General features: G+C 48.5%; 2 protein-coding genes across 2 annotated transcripts in view; one reads left to right on the forward strand and one right to left on the reverse strand.

The window, feature by feature from the left end:
* Positions 1–21,976, reverse strand: part of KHK (ketohexokinase) — a 205,130-nt gene that overhangs the window by 127,408 nt on the left and 55,746 nt on the right. The gene's annotated exons all lie outside the window — the stretch shown is intronic.
* The window catches only part of DTNB (dystrobrevin beta), a gene marked incomplete at its 3' end in the record, with an annotated part of 117,371 nt that overhangs the window by 58,062 nt on the left and 37,333 nt on the right, over positions 1–21,976 (forward strand). Inside the window, exon 11 of the mRNA XM_083857675.1 lies at positions 13,771–13,848. Within this exon, the coding sequence (XP_083713801.1) occupies positions 13,771–13,848 (78 nt within the window). The remainder of the gene's footprint in view (positions 1–13,770; positions 13,849–21,976) is intronic.

A 21,976-nucleotide genomic window follows, 5' to 3' on the forward strand; every position in this document is an offset into this window, starting at 1 on the left:
GTCACCTCCTCCCTCCAACAGAGCAAACACGTGGGAGATTTTTCAAACACCTTTAAGAAATGGGAAAACTTTTAAAAGCATAAGAATTAAAACTAATTAAAAAAAAAAAAAAAGAAAAAAAAGAAAAAATAATTAAAAAAAAAACTGGAAAAAAAATTGGAAAAAATATTGGAAAAAAAAATAAAAAAAAAATTAAAAAAAAAAAACAACTCGTTGAATCCCGCTGCCGTTCAGATCCCTCCGGAGCCCCGTTGCCCGGTCCCGGTTCGGGGCGGTGCCGGGCGCGCTCCCGGCCGGGCGATGCGATGCGCGGGCACGCGGCGGGGCCGTTGCCCTGGAGACGGCGCCGTGCGCGCCCCCGCCATGGAGCCGGGCCGGGATGAGCGGAGCGGGCACCGCGCAGGTGGGTGCGGGGCTGGCCCGGGGTCCCCCTGTCCCCTCTGTCTCCTCCTGTCCCCAGTGTCCCCTCTGTCCCCCCTGTCCCCACTGTCCCCAGTGTCCCCCCTGTCCCTACTGTCCCCCCTGTCCCCTCCTGTCCCCAGTGTCCCCTCTGTCCCCTCCTGTCCCCACTGTCCCCAGTGTCCCCACTGTCCCCACTGTCCCCACTGTCCCCACTGTCCCCACTGTCCCCTCTGTCCCCTTATGTCCTCCCTGTCCCCTCCTGTCCCCTCCTGTCCCCTCTGTCCCCTCCTGTCCCCTCCTGTCCCCACTGTCCCCTCCCTGTCCCCTCTGTCCCCTCCTGTCCCCCCTGTCCCCCCTGTCCCCTCCTGTCCCCTCCTGTCCCCTCCTTTCCCCTCCCTGTCCCCTCCCTGTCCCCTCCTGTCCCCTCTGTCCCCCCCGCTCGGGTTCGGGTCGCGGGAGCTGCAGGAACAGCCCCGGAACAGCTTTATGGGATTGGCTGGGAGAGCTTTAGGGGATCGGTTCCCAGAGCTTTGTAGGGTCGGCTCCCCGAGCTTTAGGGGATCTGCTGTGAGAGCTTTGTAGGATGGGCTCCCTGAGCTCTGTAGGGTCGGCTGTGAGAGCTTTGTAGGATTGGCTCCAAGCCTTGTAGGGTCGGTTCTGAGAGTTTTTTTCGGGTCGGCTCCCCGAGCTCTGTAGGGTCAGCTCCCTGAGCTTTATAGGATCGGTTCCCAGAGCTTTGTAGGATGGGCTGTGAGACCTTTGTAGGATCTGCTGTGAGAGCTTTATAGGATCGGCTCCCTGACCTTTAGAGGATCAATTCCCAGAGCTCTGTAGGGCCGGCTCCCCGAGCTCTGTAGGGCCGGCTCCCCGGGCTCTGTAGGGCCGGCTCCCCGAGCTCTGTAGGGCCGGCTCCCCGAGCTCTGTAGGGTCGCTCCGGGCTCTGTAGGGTCACTCCCCGGGCTCTGTAGGGTCGCTCTGGGCTCTGTAGGGTCGCTCTGGGCTCTGTAGGGTCGCTCCGGGCTCTGTAGGGTCACTCCGGACTCTGTAGGGTCACTCCGGGCTCTGTAGGGTCACTCCAGGCTCTGTAGGGTCACTCCGGGCTCTGTAGGGTCACTCCGGGCTCTGTAGGGTCACTCCAGGCTCTGTAGGGTCGCTCTGGGCTCTGTAGGGTCACTCCGGGCTCTGTAGGGTCACTCCAGGCTCTGTAGGGTCACTCCAGGCTCTGTAGGGTCACTCCGGGCTCTGTAGGGTCACTCCAGGCTCTGTAGGGTCACTCCGGGCTCTGTAGGGTCTCTCCAGGCTCTGTAGGGTCACTCCAGGCTCTGTAGGGTCACTCCGGGCTCTGTAGGGTCACTCCGGGCTCTGTAGGGTCTCTCCAGGCTCTGTAGGGTCACTCCAGGCTCTGTAGGGTCACTCCGGGCTCTGTAGGGTCACTCCGGGCTCTGTAGGGTCATTCCGGGCTCTGTAGGGTCACTCCGGGCCCGCAGGGGGATCCCGGGACAGCAGCGCAGGAACAGCCGGAGGAGGGTCGGGAAAGGGCCCAGCGGGGCCGGGAGGGGCCGAGGGGCCGCTGGGGGGTCAGGGAGGACAGGGACAGTGACAGTGACAGTGACAGTGACACCCCGGGCTGTGCTCACAGTGACAGTGACAGGGACAGTGACAGTGACAGTGACAGTGACAGGGACAGTGACACCCCGGGCTGTGCTCACAGTGACAGGGACAGTGACAGTGACAGGGACAGGGACAGTGACAGTGACAGGGACAGTGACAGGGACAGGGACAGTGACAGTGACAGTGACACCCCGGGCTGTGCTCACAGTGACAGTGACAGTGACAGTGACACCCCGGGCTGTGCTCACAGTGACAGTGACAGGGACAGTGACAGTGACAGTGACACTCGGGCTGTGCTGACAGTGACAGTGACAGTGACAGTGACAGGGACAGTGACACCCCGGGCTGTGCTCACAGTGACAGTGACAGTGACAGTGACACCCCGGGCTGTGCTCACAGTGACAGTGACAGTGACAGTGACACCCCGGGCTGTGCTCACAGTGACAGTGACAGGGACAGTGACAGTGACAGTGACACTCGGGCTGTGCTCACAGAGACAGTGACAGTGACAGTGACAGTGACAGTGACACCCCGGGCTGTGCTCACAGTGACAGGGACAGTGACAGTGACAGTGACAGTGACAGTGACACTCAGGCTGTGCTCACAGAGACAGTGACAGTGACAGGGACAGTGACAGTGACACCCCGGGCTGTGCTGACAGTGACAGTGACAGGGACAGTGACAGTGACACTCGGGCTGTGCTCACAGAGACAGTGACAGGGACAGTGACAGTGACAGTGACACTCAGGCTGTGCTGACAGTGACAGTGACAGGGACAGTGACAGGGACAGGGACAGTGACAGTGACACTCGGGCTGTGCTGACAGTGACAATGACAGGGACAGTGACAGGGACAGGGACAGTGACAGTGACACTCAGGCTGTGCTGACAGTGACAGTGACAGGGACAGTGACAGGGACAGTGACAGTGACACTCGGGCTGTGCTCACCCATTCCTGTCCATCCATCCCCCAGGAGAATTAACCCACAAACGCCCCAGGTTTGTGTCCAAACAGGAGACAGAGGAGCCCTTTGACTTTATTGACTAAAGGGAGAGGCCTTGGGGCATTTCCCCTGGAGTCTCTCCGGTTTTGGAGGATTCAGCCTCCTGTTTATCCCAATTTCCCGGGCACATTTCCCTCTCTCTTTCCCCATTGGCTGAGCCACTTGAGAGTTAGAGATTTCCTGGAGTGTCCCATACCTAAAATTCCCCTTTAATGAATAACTCCCCTTTTAATTTTTAATTCTTATGGAATTTATGGCTTTCCCCCATTGCTCCTTTCATCTTTCAATATCCAATTTCATTTATCAGCAAACCTGCAGTTTCTGTGTAAAGGCAAATATCTTCTTTCCCATTCATCAATCCCCCTCATTGTTCCTGTTATCTCTCAGCGCTGGTTTTATCTCCCAGCAGAGCCAGAGGTTGTTTGTAGAGACAAATCCCTCATTCCTCTCCCCGGGGAGTGTTGGAGAGATCCCAGAGAGGGGATGGAGGCACAGGAACCTCTGGCCAGGTGCTGCTGCTCCTTTTCCCAGCTGGAAACCTTTCCTTTCCTTTCCTTTCCTTTCCTTTCCTTTCCTTTCCTTTCCTTTCCTTTCCTTTCCTTTCCTTTCCTTTCCTTTCCTTTCCTTTCCTTTCCTTTCCTTTCCCTTTCCCTTTCCCTTTCCCTTTCCCTTTCCCTTTCCCTTTCCCTTTCCCTTTTCCCTTTTCCCTTTTCCCTTTTCCCTTTTCCCTTTTCCCTTTTCCCTTTTCCCTTTTCCCTTTTCCCTTTTCCCTTTTCCCTTTTCCCTTTTCCCTTTTCCCTTTTCCCTTTTCCCTTTTCCCTTTTCCCTTTTCCCTTTTCCCTTTTCCCTTTTCCCTTTTCCCTTTTCCCTTTTCCTTCCCTGGATCTGGCACTCCCAGGAATTGGCTGTTTGATCAAACCCAGCAGAGTTTTGGTGGAAAAGCTCCTCAGAAACTCATCAGTCTGTGCAGGAAATTGTTATTGATCATCAGCAGGTGCTGCTGGAGTCCTCAGGGGTTGATTTTCCTCGGATCTCATCTGTAAAATCCCAATTGTCTGTTTGCATTCTCGGGCTTGTGATTGTTCTTTAACTTCTCTTTAGTTTGTCTCTGCCCACCTGAACAGAGTCACCTTCAGCTCTTTTTAAAGTTACTACAAACCCTGTGAAATTACATAAAACATTGAAATTTGTCCTTCCTGCTGCTCAAGTCCCCTCAGTTTGCAGTTTTCCAGGAGACAGAGATCAATCCCTGCCTCTCCTGCCCAGGCACAGGGAACAGGCAGGAACAGAGGCTCTGTCAGAGCCCAACACGTTGGAAATGTTTCCCTTTGGCAGAAAAAACAAACCTGAGGCTGCTATTTTTGGATGAGACGTTTTTAACCTACATTGTCGGTGGATTAGAAGTTGTTTGTGATTTTTCTGTGCCTCCTTTGTCGGGATGGTTTTGGGCTCCTAAATGGCATCAGGAGCACCTGGAAGGGTCTGGAGCCCCAGGAGGGGCTGAGGGAGCTGGGGAAGGGAATGGAGCCCCAGGAGGGGCTGAGGGAGCTGGGGAAGGGAATGGAGCCCCAGGAGGGGCTGAGGGAGCTGGGAAGGGGCTGAGCCTGGAGAAAAGGAGGCTCAGGGGGACCTTGTGGCTCTGCACAAGTCCCTGCCAGGAGGGGACAGCCAGGGGGCCTCGGGCTCTGCTCCCAGGGAACAGGGACAGGACAAGGGGAAATGGCCTCAGGCTGGGCCAGGGCAGGCTCAGCTTGGACAGCAGCAGGAATTTCCCCATGGAAAGGGAGCTCAGGCCTTGGCACTGCCCGGGGAGCTTTGGGGTGCCCATCCCTGGAGGAGTCCCAGGAATTCCTGGAGGTGGCACTTGGGGACAAGGTGGGGATTGGGCTCAGATTGGACTGGATGCTCTGGGAGCTCTTTCCCAACCTCAGGGATTCTGGGGCTGTCCAGGAAAGCAGAGACACATTTCTCATCCCCTGTTGAAGCAAGGAATTGTTTCCCAGGGATGAATCTGCCCCATTCCCCTATTTCCCTGTGGCCTCTCCTGGAAGCCGCTCCCAGGGTTTGCCCTGGGGTGGGGTGATGATGTTCCCTGATATTCCCATCACAGGGAAATCTGCTGCTGCCTCCTCAGCATCCTCAGTTTGCCCTTGCTGCTCTCATTGCAGGAGTGCTGGCTGCTATTTTTAACCAATCCCTGAGTTTTCCTCACAAATGCTCTGTCAGGCAGCTGCTCCCAGGTGTTGGTGCTTGGAGTGGCACAGGGAGTGCTCAGTGGAGCCCCTCACACCCTCTCTTCCAGCTTTAGGGAATAATTAATATTCCATCCTTAGGGAATAATTAATATTCCATCCTTAGGGAATATTCAAATTCCATCCCTGGGGGATATTCAATATTCCATCCCTGGGGGATATTCAGTGTTCCATCCCTGGGGAATATTCAATATTTCATCCCTGGGGAATATTCAGTGTTCCATCACTGGGGGATATTCAGTGTTCCATCACTGGGGGATATTCAGTGTTCCATCACTGGGGAATATTTAATGTTCCATCCCTGGGGAATATTCAGATTCCACTGAACCAGTGCAGGAAGGGCTGGAGGGGCAGTTTGGGGCTGCAGGGGCTGTGTCACCTCTCTGCCTTCCCAGGGCCACCACGGGCACCTTTCCCTCCTCAGGTTCCACCTGCAGAGTTAATTGGTTTGCACAGCCTGGAAATTGAGGTGACCCCGATTTTCGGGGAGGGGTTTGGTTTGTTCCTGGCTCAGAAAAGAAAGTCCCAACAGCCCAGAGCTGCTCTGGGCTGGACTTTAAACAGGCTTTTTATTGAACAGGAGGAGTAACAAATAACAAATCCCCCCTTTTGCTGCAGTTTTTGAGGGGGATTTTATTGGGAGATTTTTCTGGATACTTTAAACAGACTCTTTTTATTGAGCAGGAGGAGTAACAGGTGACAAATTCCCCTTTTGCTGCATTTTTTGGGGGGGATTTTACTAGATACTTTAAACAGACTTTTTATTGAACAAGAGGAGTAACAAATAACAAATCCCCCCTTTTGCTGCAGTTTTTTGGGGCGATTTTATGGGATACTCTAAACAGACGCTTTTTATTGAACGGGAGGAGTAAGAGGTGACAGATACCCTTTGTTGCAGTTTTTTGGGGGGATTTTTCTGGATACTCTAAACAGACTCTTCTTATTGAGCAGGAGGAGTAAGAGGTGAGAAATCCCCATTTTGCTGCACTTTTGGGGGGATTTTACTGGGAAATTTTACTGGATACTCTAAACAGTCTCTTTATTGAGCAGGAGGAGTAAGAGGTGAGAAATCCCCATTTTTGCTGCAGTTTTTTGGGGGAATTTTTCTGGATACTTTAAACAGTCTCTTTATTGAACAGGAGGAATAAGAGGTGACAAATCTCCCTTTTGCTGCATTTTTGGGGAGATTTTTCTGGATATTCTAAACAGACACCTTTTATTGAGCAGGAGGAGTAAGAGGTGACAAATCCCCATTTTGCTGCAGTTTTTGGGGGATTTTACTGGGGGATTTTACTGGATACTTTAAACAGTCTCTTTTTATTGAACAGGAGGAGTAACAAATAACAAATCCCCCCTTTTGCTGCAGTTTTGGGGGGGGTTTTCTGGATACTCTAAACAGACTCTTTTTATTGAGCAGGAGGAGTAAGAGGTGACAAATCCCCATTTTTGCTGCAGTTTTTAGGGGATTTTACTGGATACTCTAAACAGACTCTTCTTATTGAGCAGGAGGAGTAACAGGTGACAAATCCCCATTTTTGCTGCAGTTTTTTGGGGATTTCACTGAGGGATCTCAGGTGTGATGTCTGAGCTCAAGGCTGGCCCCCAGTGCTGCTCTCCCTGGACCCCAGGGAGGGAAGAGAAGCCCCTGAGCAGAGCAGGGAGCAGAGGAACAGTCAGGAATTCCTGTTTGCCCCTGGAGTTCAGCTCCATGGAGTGCTGGCCCTGCTCCTGGAACAGGGTCCCTTCCAGCCCAGAGCTGCCTGTGGGTCTGGGGGTCCGTGGAGCATCTCCCCAGGCCACAAAGCCACATCCCTCATTCCCAGTGAAGCCCAGCTGTGCCAGCAGCAGAAGCAAATCGCCTTGGGGTGGATTTGTGGCACTTCCAATGCCTGGAGTGCAGTGCAGGGGCTGTTCCTGTGGCTGCTCATCCCCACAGGACACTCCCTGCAGCTCCCAGGGCTGGCACAGCTGGCACAGCTGGATCTGGGGGCTCCTCCCTCAGCTGGGGCAGGGTCAGCTCCCAGAATTTGTGAAGTTTGGGCTGGAAGGGACCTCAAATCCCACCCAGTGCCACCCCAGCCCTGGCAGGGACACCTCCCACTGTCCCAATGCCCAGCCTGGCCTTGGCCACTGCCAGGGATCCAGGGAATTCTCTGGGAATTCCATCCCAGCCCCTTCCCACCATCCCAGAGAACAATTCCTGCCCAAAATCCCACCCGAATCTCCCCTTTTCCAGCTCCAAGCCATTCCCTGTGTCCTGTCCCTCTGTCCCTTGTCCCCAGCCCCTCCCCAGCTCTCCTGGAGCCCCTTCAGGCCCTGCCAGGGGCTCTGAGCTCTCCCTGGATCCTTCTCCTGTCCAGGGGAGCCCCCCCAGCTCTCCCAGCCTGGCTGCAGAGCAGAGGGGCTCCAGGAGAGCAAAACAGAAAAAAAAATCTACTTTGCTCTAAGTTAGTTTTAACTAAGACAAAAAAAAAAAAAACCAACCAAACAAACAACAACCAAACAAAAAACAACCAAACAAACAAAACCCCACAAAAAACCCCCACCAAAAACAAAAACAAAACCAAAAACAAACAAAACAAAACAAAAACCAAAAGAAAAAACAACAACAACAACAACAACAAAAAAAACCCCAAAACAAACAAAAAACCCACAAACAAACAAACAAAACCACAAAAAAACCCACCAACCCCCCCCAAAAAAAACCCCTCTCTAAACTTTTTTTTTTCTTTTTCTCGAAACTCTTTAAACCTACTCCAGACTAAAAAAACACCAAAAACTTAACACCTGCAGCCCACCAAAGCCCAGACTTCAACATTTTCCAGCAACACCAAAGAAACTAAAACTAATAAAAAAACTTTAAAAAAACCCCAAACTACCACAGGTAAAACTTTCTCAATTTACCCTCTCAGCTGCAGCTCTGCCCAGCAGCTCCAGGTTTTTTCTCTGTGCAGAAATCCCGTGTGAGGCACTACAGCCCTGAGGTTTTCCCCCTGTGGCAGCTCCTCCAGGGTTTCCCTGACGTGGGGAAATGCAGTGAGGGAGCAGAAAAACACAGAGGAAAACTCGGAATTCTCTGCCAAAGGGAAGGAGGTGATTTCCTATTTCTATTCCCCCCCTGTGGGATTTCCTGTGGGGAGTTTCCCCTGGTGTTTTTGGGGCAGAGGAGCTCCCCAGCCCTACACTGGTGTCATTCCTGGAGTTCCTGCAGTTTTCTCCCAACTCCAGATCCCTGGAGTGACTCCTCACTGATATTTCCCCTCGGCCACAAATAAATCCAGCAGAGGTCAGGAGGTTTATTTCAATTCCAGCCAAGTGGGAAACGCCAAGAGGAAATGGGGGATTTTCTAAAAGGGCTGTAAAGGTTCCAGCTGAGCTCCTCAGCCCAGTCCTGGGCACTGCTGCTCTTCCCTCAGCCCTTGGCTTTCCCCAGCCTTGGCTCCTCACCCTGGCTCCTTTTCACTGGAAATAAATCCAGATTTCCCCTTTCACTGGAAATAAATCCAAATTTTCCCTTTCTTTGGAAATAAATCCAGATTTCCCCGTTCACTGGAAATAAATCCAGATTTCCCCTTTCATTGGAAAGAAATCCAGATTTCCCCTTTCACTGGAAATAAATCCAGATTTCCCCTTTCTTTGGAAATAAATCCAGATTTCCCCTTTCACTGGAAATAAATCCAGATTTCCCCTTTCATTGGAAATAAATCCAGATTTCTCTTTTCACTGGAAATAAATCCAGATTTCCCCTTTCATTGGAAAGAAATCCAAATTTCCCCTTTCTTTGGAAATAAATCCAGATTTCTCTTTTCACTGGAAATAAATCCAGATTTCCCCTTTCATTGGAAAGAAATCCAAATTTCCCCTTTCATTGGAAATAAATCCAAATTTCCCCTTTCATTGGAAATAAATCCAGATTTCCCCTTTCATTGGAAAGAAATCCAGATTTCCCCTTTCATTGGAAATAAATCCAAATTTCCCCTTTCATTGAAAATAAATCCAAATTTCCCCTTTCATTGGAAATAAATCCAGTTTGTGTGGGGTTGCCATCAAAGCACCACATAATTGGGCTGCTAAGGAGGAGGTTTGGGGTGAGGATTCTGTTGGTGAAAAGGATGTTTTTGGTGTTTTCAGCGGTTCCTCTGCCTGTTCCCTGAGCTGTCCCTGCTCTCAGTTTCCCTCTGGGGCTGTGGCTCCTGAAATGGGCCCCAGCACCTGGTGGGGGAAGGACTTTTCCCTGAAATCCACCCCAAACACCCCTGGCCCAGCTCCAGCCCTTCCCTCAGCCCTGGCCCTGCTGCAGCTCCCGGGAAAACTCTGATTTCCCAACAGGAATCCCATTCCTGTCCTTGATCCATTCACTTTTTGGGGAAGGGCAATCCCACTCCCACTCCATGGATTTTATTGTTCCTTTTCAGCTCTTGCATTTTTCAGTGGGTTTTTTTCCTCTCCTTTTCCTGGAGCAGAGTATTTATTGATCCTTGTGCCGGGAGGAGGGAGATGTTCCTTTAGATTGGAATAACAAATATAAAGAGGCTTCGGGTTTGTTGTGTAATAAACCTGCACAAAAGGAGCTGCTCCTCCATTTCCACCTCCTTCTCCTCCTTCATTTCCCCCTTCTCCTCCTCCTTCATTTCCTCCTCCTTCTTCATTTCCCCTCCTCCTCCTCCATCATTTCCACCTCCTTCTCCTCCTTAATTTCCCCCTTTTCCTCCATTTCCCTTCTCCTTCATTTCCCCTCCTTCTCCTCCATTCCCCCTTCTCCTCCTTCATTCCCCCTTCTCCTTAATTTCCTCCTCCTTCTTCATTTCCCCTTCTCCTTCTCCTTCATTTCCCCCTCCTTCTCCTCCTTCATTTCCCCTTCTCCTCCTCCTTCATTTCCTCCTCCTCCTCCTTCGTTTCCCCTTCTTCTCCTTCATTTCCTCCTCCTCCTTCATTTCTGCCTTTTCCTCCTTCATTTCCCCTTCTCCTCCTCCTTCATTTCCCCCTCCTTCTCCTCCTTAATTTCCCCCTTTTCCTCCATTTCCCTTCTCCTCCTCCATTCCCCCTTCTCCTTAATTTCCCCTTCTCCTTAATTTCCTCCTCCTCCTTCATTTTCTCCTCTTCCTCCTTCATTTCCTCCTCCTCCTCATCCTCTTTCATTTCCACCTCCTCCTCCTTAATTTCCCCTTCCCCTCCTTCATTTCCTTCTCCTCCTCCTCCTTCCTTTCCCCTTCTCCTCCTCCTCCTTAATTTCCCCCTTCCCCTCCTTCATTTCCCCTCCTCCGGGCTCCTGTCTGATGCTGGGAGGATAAAGGCTCATCCAGCTATAAAAAAGGGGAAAAAAATGTCCCTGAAATAGGGTGGAGGGAGGGACGGGGAGATCAGGGATCCCAAAACTCCCGGGGACAGGGAACTGCTGAGCCCTGCAGGGTCCTGGGGCTGGATCTGGGGATTTGGGGCAGGAATTGTTCCCTGGGACAGTGGGAGGTGTCCCTGGGGTGGCACTGGGTGAGTTTTGGGTTTTTCCAGCCCAATCCACTCTGGGATCCCAAGGTGCTGCTGCCTGGGATGGCTCCAGGCTGGGGCTCTCACTCCCAGCAGACAAATCCTGGGGGATGCAGCTCCAGGGGATTAAAGGGAAAACAACTGAGCTGTGGGGAGATCTTGGGGCCACTTGCAGGGCCTGAAGGGGCTCCAGGAGAGCTGGGGAGGGACAGGGGGACAAGGGACAGAGGGACAGGACACAGGGAATGGCTTGAAGCTGGAAAAGGGGAGATTTAGCTGGGATTTTGGGCAGGAATTGTTCCCTGGGATGGTGGGAAGGGGCTGGGATGGAATTCCCAGAGAATTCCCTGGATCCCTGGCAGTGCCCAAGGCCAGGCTGGACATTGGGACAGTGGGAGGTGTCCCTGCCATGGCTGGGGTGGCACTAGGGGGATTTAAGGTCCCTTCCCACCCCAGTTTTTCCATAATTCTGTGATTCTGTGGATCTCGGGGGGTTCAGGAGGTGCTGGAGTTTCTGTCCTTGGGACAGGGGGTCCTGGTCAGCTCCTGCTCTGGCCTGGCCTGGGCTGGGAGGGTGAGGAGCACCCAGAGCTCCTTCCCAGCCCCAGGAGCCCCTCACGGGACTGCCCAGGGCAGGGAACTGGAAATCCAGAAATTCTGGAATCGTCCCTCACGTTGTGGCATTCTGCTCCCTGTTCCTGCTGCTGACCATTCTCCTGGTGACCAATGCCACGCTGACCATTGTCTCACTGACCATTGTCCCACTGACCACTGTCCTGCTGACCATTGTCCTGCTCATCATTCACACTGACCCACACTGACCATTCCCACACTGACCATTCCCACACTGACCATTCCTCCACTGACCATTCTCCTGCCTGGATAATTGGGATTCCTGGTGAGGTTATCAAGGCAATCACTATCCTTGGCAGCTGAATCCAGGATATTTTTCATTTAAATCCTCATTTAAACAGTAAAAAACCCGATTAAACACTAAAAACACCTCATTTAAACAGTAAAAAACCCAATTTAAATACTTTGAGCTGATTCCAGGCTATTCTTCCATGGCTTCCAGGGGTGTCCTGGACAGGCAGACTTGGTTCTGGCCCTTTTTTGTGTCCCTTTGGAGCAGAAATTTTGGGCAGGGAGGTTGATCCCTCCAGGGCTCCTGAGCCGCTGCAGGAATAATTCAGGTTTTGTCCTCCTGCTCCCCTGAGCCAGGCAAGGTTCTGCTCTGTGGCTGTAGCAGCAAACACGGGGCCATCCCGACAGGTATTTCCCAAAGATATTCCCAAAAAATGGCTGAGAAATGGCCTGGGAGAGGCTTTGTGGGGTGTGGTCAGAGGTGGAGGCACAGAACTGCTTCAGGTGGAAAAGAGCCCAACTTTTGATCTTCACCCTGGGATCTCTGACCCCGACACTCCTGGGGTTTCCCTTGGCTTCACCTGGAGAATTTGGGATGTTGGTGGCTGCAGGGCCAGGGGGAGCTGTGGGGATGTCCCCAAAAAACACCCCAGATGGCAAATGGAGAATTAGATCCCTTGTCCCACCAAAGGGAGACACAGAAAACACCCAGGGGGAGTTTGTGTGCAGGGAAGTCGTGGATCTCTCCCTCCCAGAGGAGAAAATCCCACCTCAGGGGGCTGGGAAATGCAGATTTGGCTGCAGAGCCACAGCTGGGGGGATGTTTGGGGAGCAGGGAGGGTTTGGAGATGGGGCTGGAGCAGTCCTGGTGCTCAGGGAGCTGCAGGGGGAGGGAGGAATGGGATGGAGTTCCTTGTGCTCTGCCAGAACCTGGGGCTCATCCTCCCAGGGAAGTCTCCCTTCTGGGGTGGAATGTTGTGTTTGGAGGAACACTATTAATTTATTTATTTTAATAATTTAAAATTTAATGATTTCAGTGTGATCATTTCAGGGCAAGCCTGCCCTGAGCGAGGATGGGAAGGGATTTTCCCCCTCCAATCCTGCCTGGAGGAGGAGGCAGGAGTTCCTGCAGGGAGCACAGAATCCCTCTGTGGTTTCAGTGCTGGGCATTGCCTCAGTGCTTGGTTCAGTCCCTGAAATGTGGAATGGGATGAGCTGGGCCATTCCTGGTGTCCCTGGAATGTCAGGGGAGCAGGGCTGGCATGAGCCCAAACCCTCCTCAGGTGTCCTGGGGACAGTTCCTGCTGCTGCTCCTTCCTGACCGTCCACAGGACACGGGGATGGGCTTTTCCCCAGGGCTGGGGTGTTTCCTTTGGGTTTTCTGTTCCCAAACAGGATCCCTGTCAGTGCTGGGGTGTTTCCTTTGGGTTTTCTGTTCCCAAACAGGATCCCTGTCAGTGCTGGGGTGTTTCCTTGGGGTTTTCTGTTTCTTCACAGGATCCCTGTCAGTGCTGGGGTGTTTCCTCTTGGGTTTCCTGCCCTCTGACAGGATCCCTGTTTGTTCTGGGTTATCCCTGGAGGTTTTTCCTGCTCCCTGACAGGACCCCTGTTTGTGCTGAGGTTTTTCCTGCTTCTTCACAGGATCCCTGTCAGTGCTGGGATGTTTCCTTTGGGGTTTTCTGCTCCCAAACAGGATCCCTGTTTATTCTGGAGGTTATCCCTGGAGGTTATCCCTTCTCTCTGACAGGATCCCTGTTTGTTCTGGGGTTTTTCCTGCTCCCTCACAGGATCCCTGTTTGTGCTGGAGGCTTTTCCTGCCCTCTGACAGGATCCCTCTTTGTGCTGGGTTATCCCTGGAAGTTTTTCCTGCTCCCTGACAGGATCTCTGTTTGTTCTGGGGTTTTCCCTGCCCTCTGACAGGACCCCTGTTTGTGCTGGGGATTTTTCCTGCCCTCTAACAGGATCCCTGTTTGTTCCGGGTTATCCCTGGAGGTTTTTCCTGCTCCCTGACAGGATCCCTGTTTGTTCTGGAGGTTTTCCCTGCCCTCTGACAGGATCCCTGTCTGTTCTGGGGTTTTTTCCTGCCCTCTGACAGGATCCCTGCCTGTTATGGGGTTTTCCCTGCCCTCTGACAGTCTCTCCTCTCTCTTGCAGCCCCCCCAGGCCGGTGAGTAACATGAACGAGGCCATGGTGACCCACATCTCCTCTGGAGCCCCCACCCCGACCAAAAGGTACCTGAGCCTCGGGCTGGGGCTGATTCCTGGGGGGGAATTGGGATTCCTGGGGAGGAATTGGGGTTCCTGGGGGGGAATTGGGATTCCTGGGGAGGAATTGGGGTTCCTGGGATGGAATTGGGGCTCCTGGGATGGAACTGGGGCTGTTCCAGGTGCCCCTGGCCCTGCAGAGCAGCTGAGGGAGTTGTTGTTGTGTTCTCTGAGGGTGATTTCCCCTGACTGAGCTGATGGTGTTGTGAGGCTGGGGAAACACCCGGAGAGGTTTTGGCTTTCCTTGAGCTGGGGTTGACTTTGTGAGCTGGGAGGGGCTGGGTTTGTGTCCCAGGCTGCTCCTCCTGTCCTGTCCTGTCCCCAGTGGTGGTGGCCCAGGCTCTCAGCTCACCCAGCTGAGCTGCCACAGCTCCTGGGGGCTCCCTGGGGCTGAGCCCGGCACTGGTGTGTGAATTCTGCCGTGGGTGAGATCTGTGTGTGAATTCTGGTGTGGGGTCATTTCTGTGGGGCAGGGCCAGCTCTGGGGCACCATCCCTGTGCTCTGGGGTAAATATCAGGGTGCTCATTCAGGTCAATCTTCCCTGTTCTAAATGTATATTATAAACTTGGCTTTTCACAAAATGTGAATTACTATCTATATACTATATATATATAATATATAGTAATATATATATTATATTTTATATATAATAGTATATAGTATAGTATATAGTGTATATATATAGTAATTTTATAGTAATATATAATAGTAATAGTATATATAGTAATTATAGTATATAATAGTGTATATGTATAGTAATTATATAATTATTATAATTATATAGTGATTATATGTAGTATATAGTATATATAGTAATTATATATATACTATATAATAGCGTATATGTATAGTAATTATATAATATATTATATATTATATAGTGTATAATATAGTAATATAGTATACTATATAGTAATTATAGTATAGTATATATAGTAATTATATAATAGTATAGTATATATAGTATATATAAAATTACTATATAATATATATTATTACTATATATTACTAAATATTATCTAATATATAATGATTATATATATTATATAATTACTCTATATATACTAATTATATGGTTGCTATATATTATTATATAATTAAAATGTGAATTACTATATAATTAAATACGTTATAGTAAAATATATAAGGGTTTTTTATTTCTGCTATTAGTAAAAAAAATTAGACATAGTAGTAGAATATAAGTATGCTTAAATTCTCTGTTTAGTCAGAATAACTTCCAATAAACATGTAAAAACCCCTCTACTACTAATATACCAACTATCAGCATCTACCATCTAAAAAAAATATTAACCAAAGCCCAAGCTAAAAGTAATAATAAAAACACAGCCACAAAACACACATATTCTAAAAAAACAAACCCAAAAAAAAACCCCACACAAAACAATTCCTAAAATATAAAAACTAGTTCATAAAAAAAAAAAGAATATGCAACAAACTAATGCAATTTAAAAAATATTTTTAAAATGTTTCTAATATAGCAAAGTATGGACTTGGCTGAATCCCAAGTCATCCAGCCAGCCACACTTTGCTTTCTTTTTTTTTTCTATCTCTTAAATTTTTTCATTTTTTTATTGAACCTATTTCTTAAAATTTACCAAAAAAAAAGTGAACCTCCTTTTTCACATTCCCCTCATCTCTGAACGTTAAATAGAACAGAGAAAGCAGCAGCAGCAGCAGCCACTGTCTGACACCATCAGCATTTCAGAGAGGATTTAAACCTTCAAAATAAATTCCCCTGCTGTCATTTAATCACAGAAAGTGCCATCCTTAAATAACCCCAAAACCAGACCCTTAGTGTGTGATAGTCCTGAACCCAGGCGCCTTCCAGACTTAGAAATGCACATTATAAAGTTGGTTTTTCACAAATATTGGAATGAATACTACAGGTATAATTGTACTGTGCTGTGTTTTGGTTTTTTAATATAGTTATAAAGGTGATGAATGTCTTTTCTGGTTGTGACATAATGTAAATAGTAAAAAGATTGGGTTTTTTTCTTGTTTGTAGCATCTAAAATGACCAAGCCAGAAGGTGTGGGGGGGGAAGGTAACACTGCATAAAGACTGTTAAATTTCTGGGTTTTTTATCAAAATGAAAACAGCCAAAAACCTCAAGAAAAAGATTTATAAGACCCGTGTTACCAGACAGAGTGGAGACACCCACAAAAAAATCCATCAGATAAGGTGATTGGGGATGCTTGAAACAGAAAACAGTGTTTTAATATTGAATTATAGATATCTATCTATTTACCTTATTTATTTATTTAATTATATTTATCTATCTATAAAATAATATCTATTGCTGTAAAACAGCGATCCTTAAAACACAGCAATTGAAAGAGAAGGGGGTGCTTTCAGCTGGAACATTTGCCCTTTCTGTCTCCTAATTGTCTATTTTTATTTTTTTATTAAACTCATACATTTTTCAAAGAGAGTGGAGCTCGTTTTTCACACAGAGGAAGTTAAAACTCCATGAATTCCTCACCTCATCAGCCCATAAAGTGTAGAACAGGCACAGCACCTTGGCTATAGGGCCCAGGGGTAGGAGCATCCGTGACTTACAGGGACAAGGGACTCTGCAAACCTGAGATATTCTGGAATATGTGGTTTTATTCAAGGGTTGGGGGTAGAAAGGGCTTTGCCTTCAGCCACCAGCCTGGGCTGGAGGGAAGGGCCAGAGAGAGAAGGAGAGAGAGCAAGAGGGTTTGGGCTGAGGAGAGGGGAGAGAGAGAGCAAGGGGCAGGGTCAGAGTGCAGGGGGAAGAGCAGGGAAAGGAGAGCGAGGTCCAGAGAGAGCGAGGTCCTGCTTACAATCCATTCCATCTCCTTTTGGGATGAATATTCTAATTTACAGTGACCAACCAACACAAGACACAAAATCCTATAGAATCTCCACACAGCCTATAAGAACTACTACATTACCATGTGTTGTATTTTAAACTCTAAAAACTCCTCTTTAGACTTTTCTGTTTTGCTCCATTGACCTTTGGGTCCCTCAGCAGCAGAAGGGGATTGTTCAATCCAAAGGGATTCTCCTCCAGCTGCCCAGGCTGCTGTTTTTAGGTTCTATAGTAACTAAGATTCAGTATCCTACAACTCAAAATAAGCTTCCATTTCTATTTCAATTACAGGTTTGATATTTTCAGAATCTTTTGCCAAGCAATCATATTTATCAGGTTTCCCTGATCCATCTTTCCCAACACCCATGTTTAGATAAGGGACTGCAAAGGGAATAAATAAATTATCCCACCTGAGCCAGGATAAGTCAGACCACACAGCGTTACCTAATGAGGTTTCTGTATCCAGTGCACAAGAAATTAGGTCACCCAATAACTGTTATTCCTTTTTTTTTTTTCTCTCAACCCACATTTGGGCTCCAGAATCTCTCTGGGTTTGACAGAGAGGGAGGGGCAGGATCTCCCTTGGAATTGTTGTAATTTAGAAAACCCCCTCCCTCTGAATTGTTGTAATTTAGAAAATTAAAGGGGCTTTCAGACAAAGAGATGGGGGGGGAAAAATGAGTTCTGCTCTCTTAGAGGAATTTATAAGTTTAATAAAAAATAAAAACAGCTGGGAGGCAGAAAGGCAAAAGAATCTCAGCTGAGGGTGCCTGGGACAAGCCCAGCCAGCAGCACCTTCATCCTTTCAGATTTCTGTTTGTAAGGACTCCAGTGTTACATATTCAATAGACTTTAATAACTGATTCAAACATTCTTTACGAGTTTTTATCTGTTTCAAGTATTCCCCAATTTTCCGTTCCAAAGCATTTCCCTCCCCAAAGCTCTTCCCAAACCTTTTCCCTCCCCAAATAATTTCTCTTCCCAAAGATTTTCCCTCCCCAAAGCTCTTCCCAAAGCTCTTCCCTTCCCGAAGCTTTTCCCTTCCCGAAGCTTTTCCCTTCCCAAACCTTTTCCCTTCCCAAAGCATTTCCCGTCCTGAAGCATTTCCCTTCCCAAAGCTTTTCCCTTCCCAAATGATTTCCCTCCCCAAAGCTTTTCCCTTCCCAAATGATTTCCCTCCCCAAAGCATTTCCCTTCCCAAATAATTTCCCTTCCCGAAGCTTTTCCCTCCCCAAACCATTTTCCTTCCCCAAAGCTCTTCCTTCCCCAAAGCTCTTCCCAAAACATTTCCCTTCCCAAAGCATTTCCCTCCCCAAAGCTTTTCCCTCCTAAAGCATTTCCCTTCCCAAAGCTGTTCCCTTCCCAAAGCTCTTCCCAAAGCATTTCCCTTCCCAAAGTTTTTTCCTTCCCAAAGCTTTTCCCTTCCCAAATAATTTCCCTTCCCAAACTATTTCCCTCCCCAAATCTTTTCCCTCCCCAAATCTTTTCCCTCCCAGGAGCCAGAGCAGCCCCTGCAGTGCTGTGAGGATTTCCCCAGGTGGGCGCCAGCAGAGGAGAAATTTACAGGGATTTCTTGGTGTAAATTACAGGATTTAAAGTAAATCGTCTCTTTGGCTTGGCTTTCCCGCTGGATCCTCAGAACAGGAATTACTTTAAGACACCAAAAGCAACATTTAAACAGCTCTAATTTATTGAGCTGCTGGTAAAGCAGCAGAGCCAAGTCCCAGGGGGGGAAACTCTGGGGCAGGAGCCAGGGAAGGTCCCAATCCCCATTCCCAGGCCTGTGGGAGCCTGTCCCATCCCCAGGGCCAGGGCTGGGCCAGGGATGAGCTCCAGGAGAGCCCCAGGGCCCGGGGCAGCCTCTCCACCCTCCATTCCCTCCCCTCTGAACTCCCCTTCCTCCTCCCCTCAGGACACTGGGGCTGCCTCCATTCCTTGCTCTCTCTGGAATTGCTCTGCTGGTGGAACCTGCACTTGAGAGATGGGAAATGTGGGAATCATCCCCCCAAACCAGGGTTTGATGGAGAATTCAGTCCCAGCAGTGGCTCATCCCTGGGGGAGGAGGTGGGGGCTGGTCCTGGGAACCACCTCAGGCTCTGCAGCCAGGCTGGGAGAGCTGGGGGGGCTCCCCTGGACAGGAGAAGGATCCAGGGAGAGCTCAGAGCCCCTGGCAGGGCCTGAAGGGGCTCCAGGAGAGCTGGGGAGGGACTGGGGACAAGGGACAGAGGGACAGGACACAGGGAATGGCTTGAAGCTGGAAAAGGGGAGATTTATCCGGGATTTTGGGCAGGAATTGTTCCCTGGGATGGTGGGAAGGGGCTGGGATGGAATTCCCAGAGAATTCCCTGGATCCCTGGCAGTGCCCAAGGCCAGGCTGGACATTGGGACAGTGGGAGGTGTCCCTGCCAGGGCTGGGGTGACACTGGGTGGGATTTAAGGTCCCTTCCCATCCAAACCACTCTGGGATTCCAATATTTCTGTGATAGGGGAGGATGTCCCTGCCCATGGTGATTTATTAAAAAACTATGGATATTGATCTAATACCAATATTCAACTATGACGGACAAAGACTCTCTAACAGTTTAAAGTTAGAAAGTGTGTGTTTGTTACGACACCGGGATCGCTCCCAAATACACACCACAATTTACAGATGGTCACAGGGTCTTTTGTGTCCAGGAGTATTGAATACCCAAAACACAAATGCACATTCATAACTCTGGTACATCCCATTCCCTGGTATGGTAATTAACCCAAAAAGCCATTAAACATGGGGAGTTTGTTCTTTGAAATGGGTCAGTGGTCTTTTTTATAGGGTGGGGTCCCAAAATGATGAAGTAAGATGGGTCTTCCTCTCTTTGACTTTTTAACCTTTAGTGTTCGTGACAGCTGAATCCTGTTTTTTCCAGGACTGTTTGATTTATGATTGTATCGTATTCATGGGGTCTATTGATTATTCAGGATGCAAAAGCCTGGTTTGACAGGTTCCCTGATTTATCAGTTCCTTCCAAGATTTATCAGTTCCTTCAGTCTGGCTTCTGTTAACAAAAGTGAAGTCCTGGCTACATTATCTCAGCACTATCTATTTTGATTACAGTCTTTAATTCTTCTAAATCAATGCCTCAATGGGACAGGGGTGGCTTTGAAGCTCCTCCTGCCCCAGACCATTCCAGAATTCCCTGCTGGTTTTGTTGGCAGCTCCAGAGGGATATGGGTGTCCCCAGGCCCTGGGAGAGGCAGGGCTGGGATTGCTGGAGCAGAGTCCAGCCCGGGGTGACTGAAGCCCAGAAATGCTGCTCATTGTGGCAGCTGCTGCCCCTCGTCCCTGATGGGCTTTTAATGAGGGCTGCTAATGAGCTTGTGAAAAACGAGGTTCACTTTCTTCGTAAATTTTAAGAAATATGTTTAATAAAATAATTAAGACAATTAGGAGATAAAAAAAGTTAAGTACGGTTGGTCGGGTGACTCGGCATTCAGCCGAGTCCACACTTTGCTATTTTAGAGACATTTTTTTAAATACTCTTCTTATGGCAGTAGTTTATGAATTTTATAAACTAGTTTTTATATTTTAGGAATTGTTTTGTATGGTTTTGGGTTTTTTTTGGGTCTGCCTTTTTAGAGTATGCGTGGTTCGTGGCTGTGTCTTTATTATTACTTTTAGTTTTGGCTTTGGTCTGTGCTTTCTTTAGGTGGGAGATGCTGATAGTTGGTGTATCAGTAGCAGAGTCTTCTTTACATGTTCACTGGATGTTATCCCCACCAAACAGACAGTTTAAGCATACTTACATCAACTACTCCCATTATATCTAATCTCCTTTTACCAATGGCAGAAATAAACTTCTATCCTATATATCCTCACTATGTTATTAATCACACAGCACACATCTTGCCAAAAGCCAATTTTATAACACACATTTATAACAAGCTGGACTGGGGAAAGGCCTGGGAATGTGCTCCAAACACCCCAAATGCAGCTTGGAGGGAGCAGCTGGAATTCCCCACTGGAATTGTGCCTCAGTGCCCAGGAGCCTCTGCCCAGGGGTGCTGTGATCTCACATTGCTCAGGACTCTCATCCCCCCAGGGATGTCCCTCTGCCCCTGCTCTGTGTCCCTGGGGAGCAGGGAAGGTTGTGCCTTTTCTCTGCAGTGTCTGGGCTAAAAAAAGAACATTTTGCTGCATTTTCCCAGGGTTTTGCTCCATTCCCTGAGATCCTGCTGTGGAAAGCTGCCACCAGGAAAACACTCAGTTATTTATGACTCGTTTAGTTGTTGTTCTCTGGTGATTCTGACAAGTGTTTCTTGCAATCCATCTCTGTTTGTGGGAATACCCCAAACTGCAGCAGCTTTATGAGTCCTCAAAACCAAACAAGAGCATCCATCAAACGCCTGGCAGAGAGAGCTGGAGAGCAGGGCCTGCTCTGGCAGGATTACAGAACCACAGAATTACAGAACCAATCACAGAATTACAAAATCAATCACAAAATTACGGAATCAATCACAAAATCAATCACAGAATTACAGAATCACAGAATTACAAAATCAATCACAAAATCAGCCACAGAATCAATCACAGAATCACTTACAGAATCAATCACAAAATTACAGAATCACAGAATTACAAAATCAATCACAGAATTAGAGAATCAATCACAGAATTACAGAGTCACAGAATCAATCACAGAATCAATCACAGAATTACAAAATCAATCACAAAATTACAGAATCAATCACAGAATTACAGAACCAATCACAGAACTACAAAATCAATCACAAAATTACAGAATCAATCACAAAATCAATCACAGAATTACAAAATCAATCATAGAATCACGGAATCACTCACAGAATCACAGAACCAATCACAGAATTACAGAATCAATCACAAAATCAGCCATAGAACCAATCACAGAATTACAGAATCAATCACAGAATTACAGAATCACAGAATTACAAAATCAATCACAGAATCAATTACAGAATTCACAGAACCAATCACAGAATTAATCACAGAATCAATCTCAGAATCAATCACAGAATGACCAGGTCAGAAGAGATCTCCAAGACCCAACCCAGCCCCAGCCCCTGAACTAACCCCTGGCCCCGAGTGCCACATCCAGTCTGCTTTAAACACCCCCAGGGATGGTGACTGCACCACCTCCCCGGGCAGACCATTCCTGAATTTATTATTCTTTCTGTGAAAAGCTTCTCCCTGATGTCCAACCTAAATTCCCCTTGGCTCA

The sequence above is a fragment of the Zosterops lateralis genome (assembly GCF_965231275.1).
Source record: "Zosterops lateralis genome assembly, chromosome: 3".
NCBI classification, from domain to species: Eukaryota; Metazoa; Chordata; class Aves; order Passeriformes; family Zosteropidae; genus Zosterops; species Zosterops lateralis.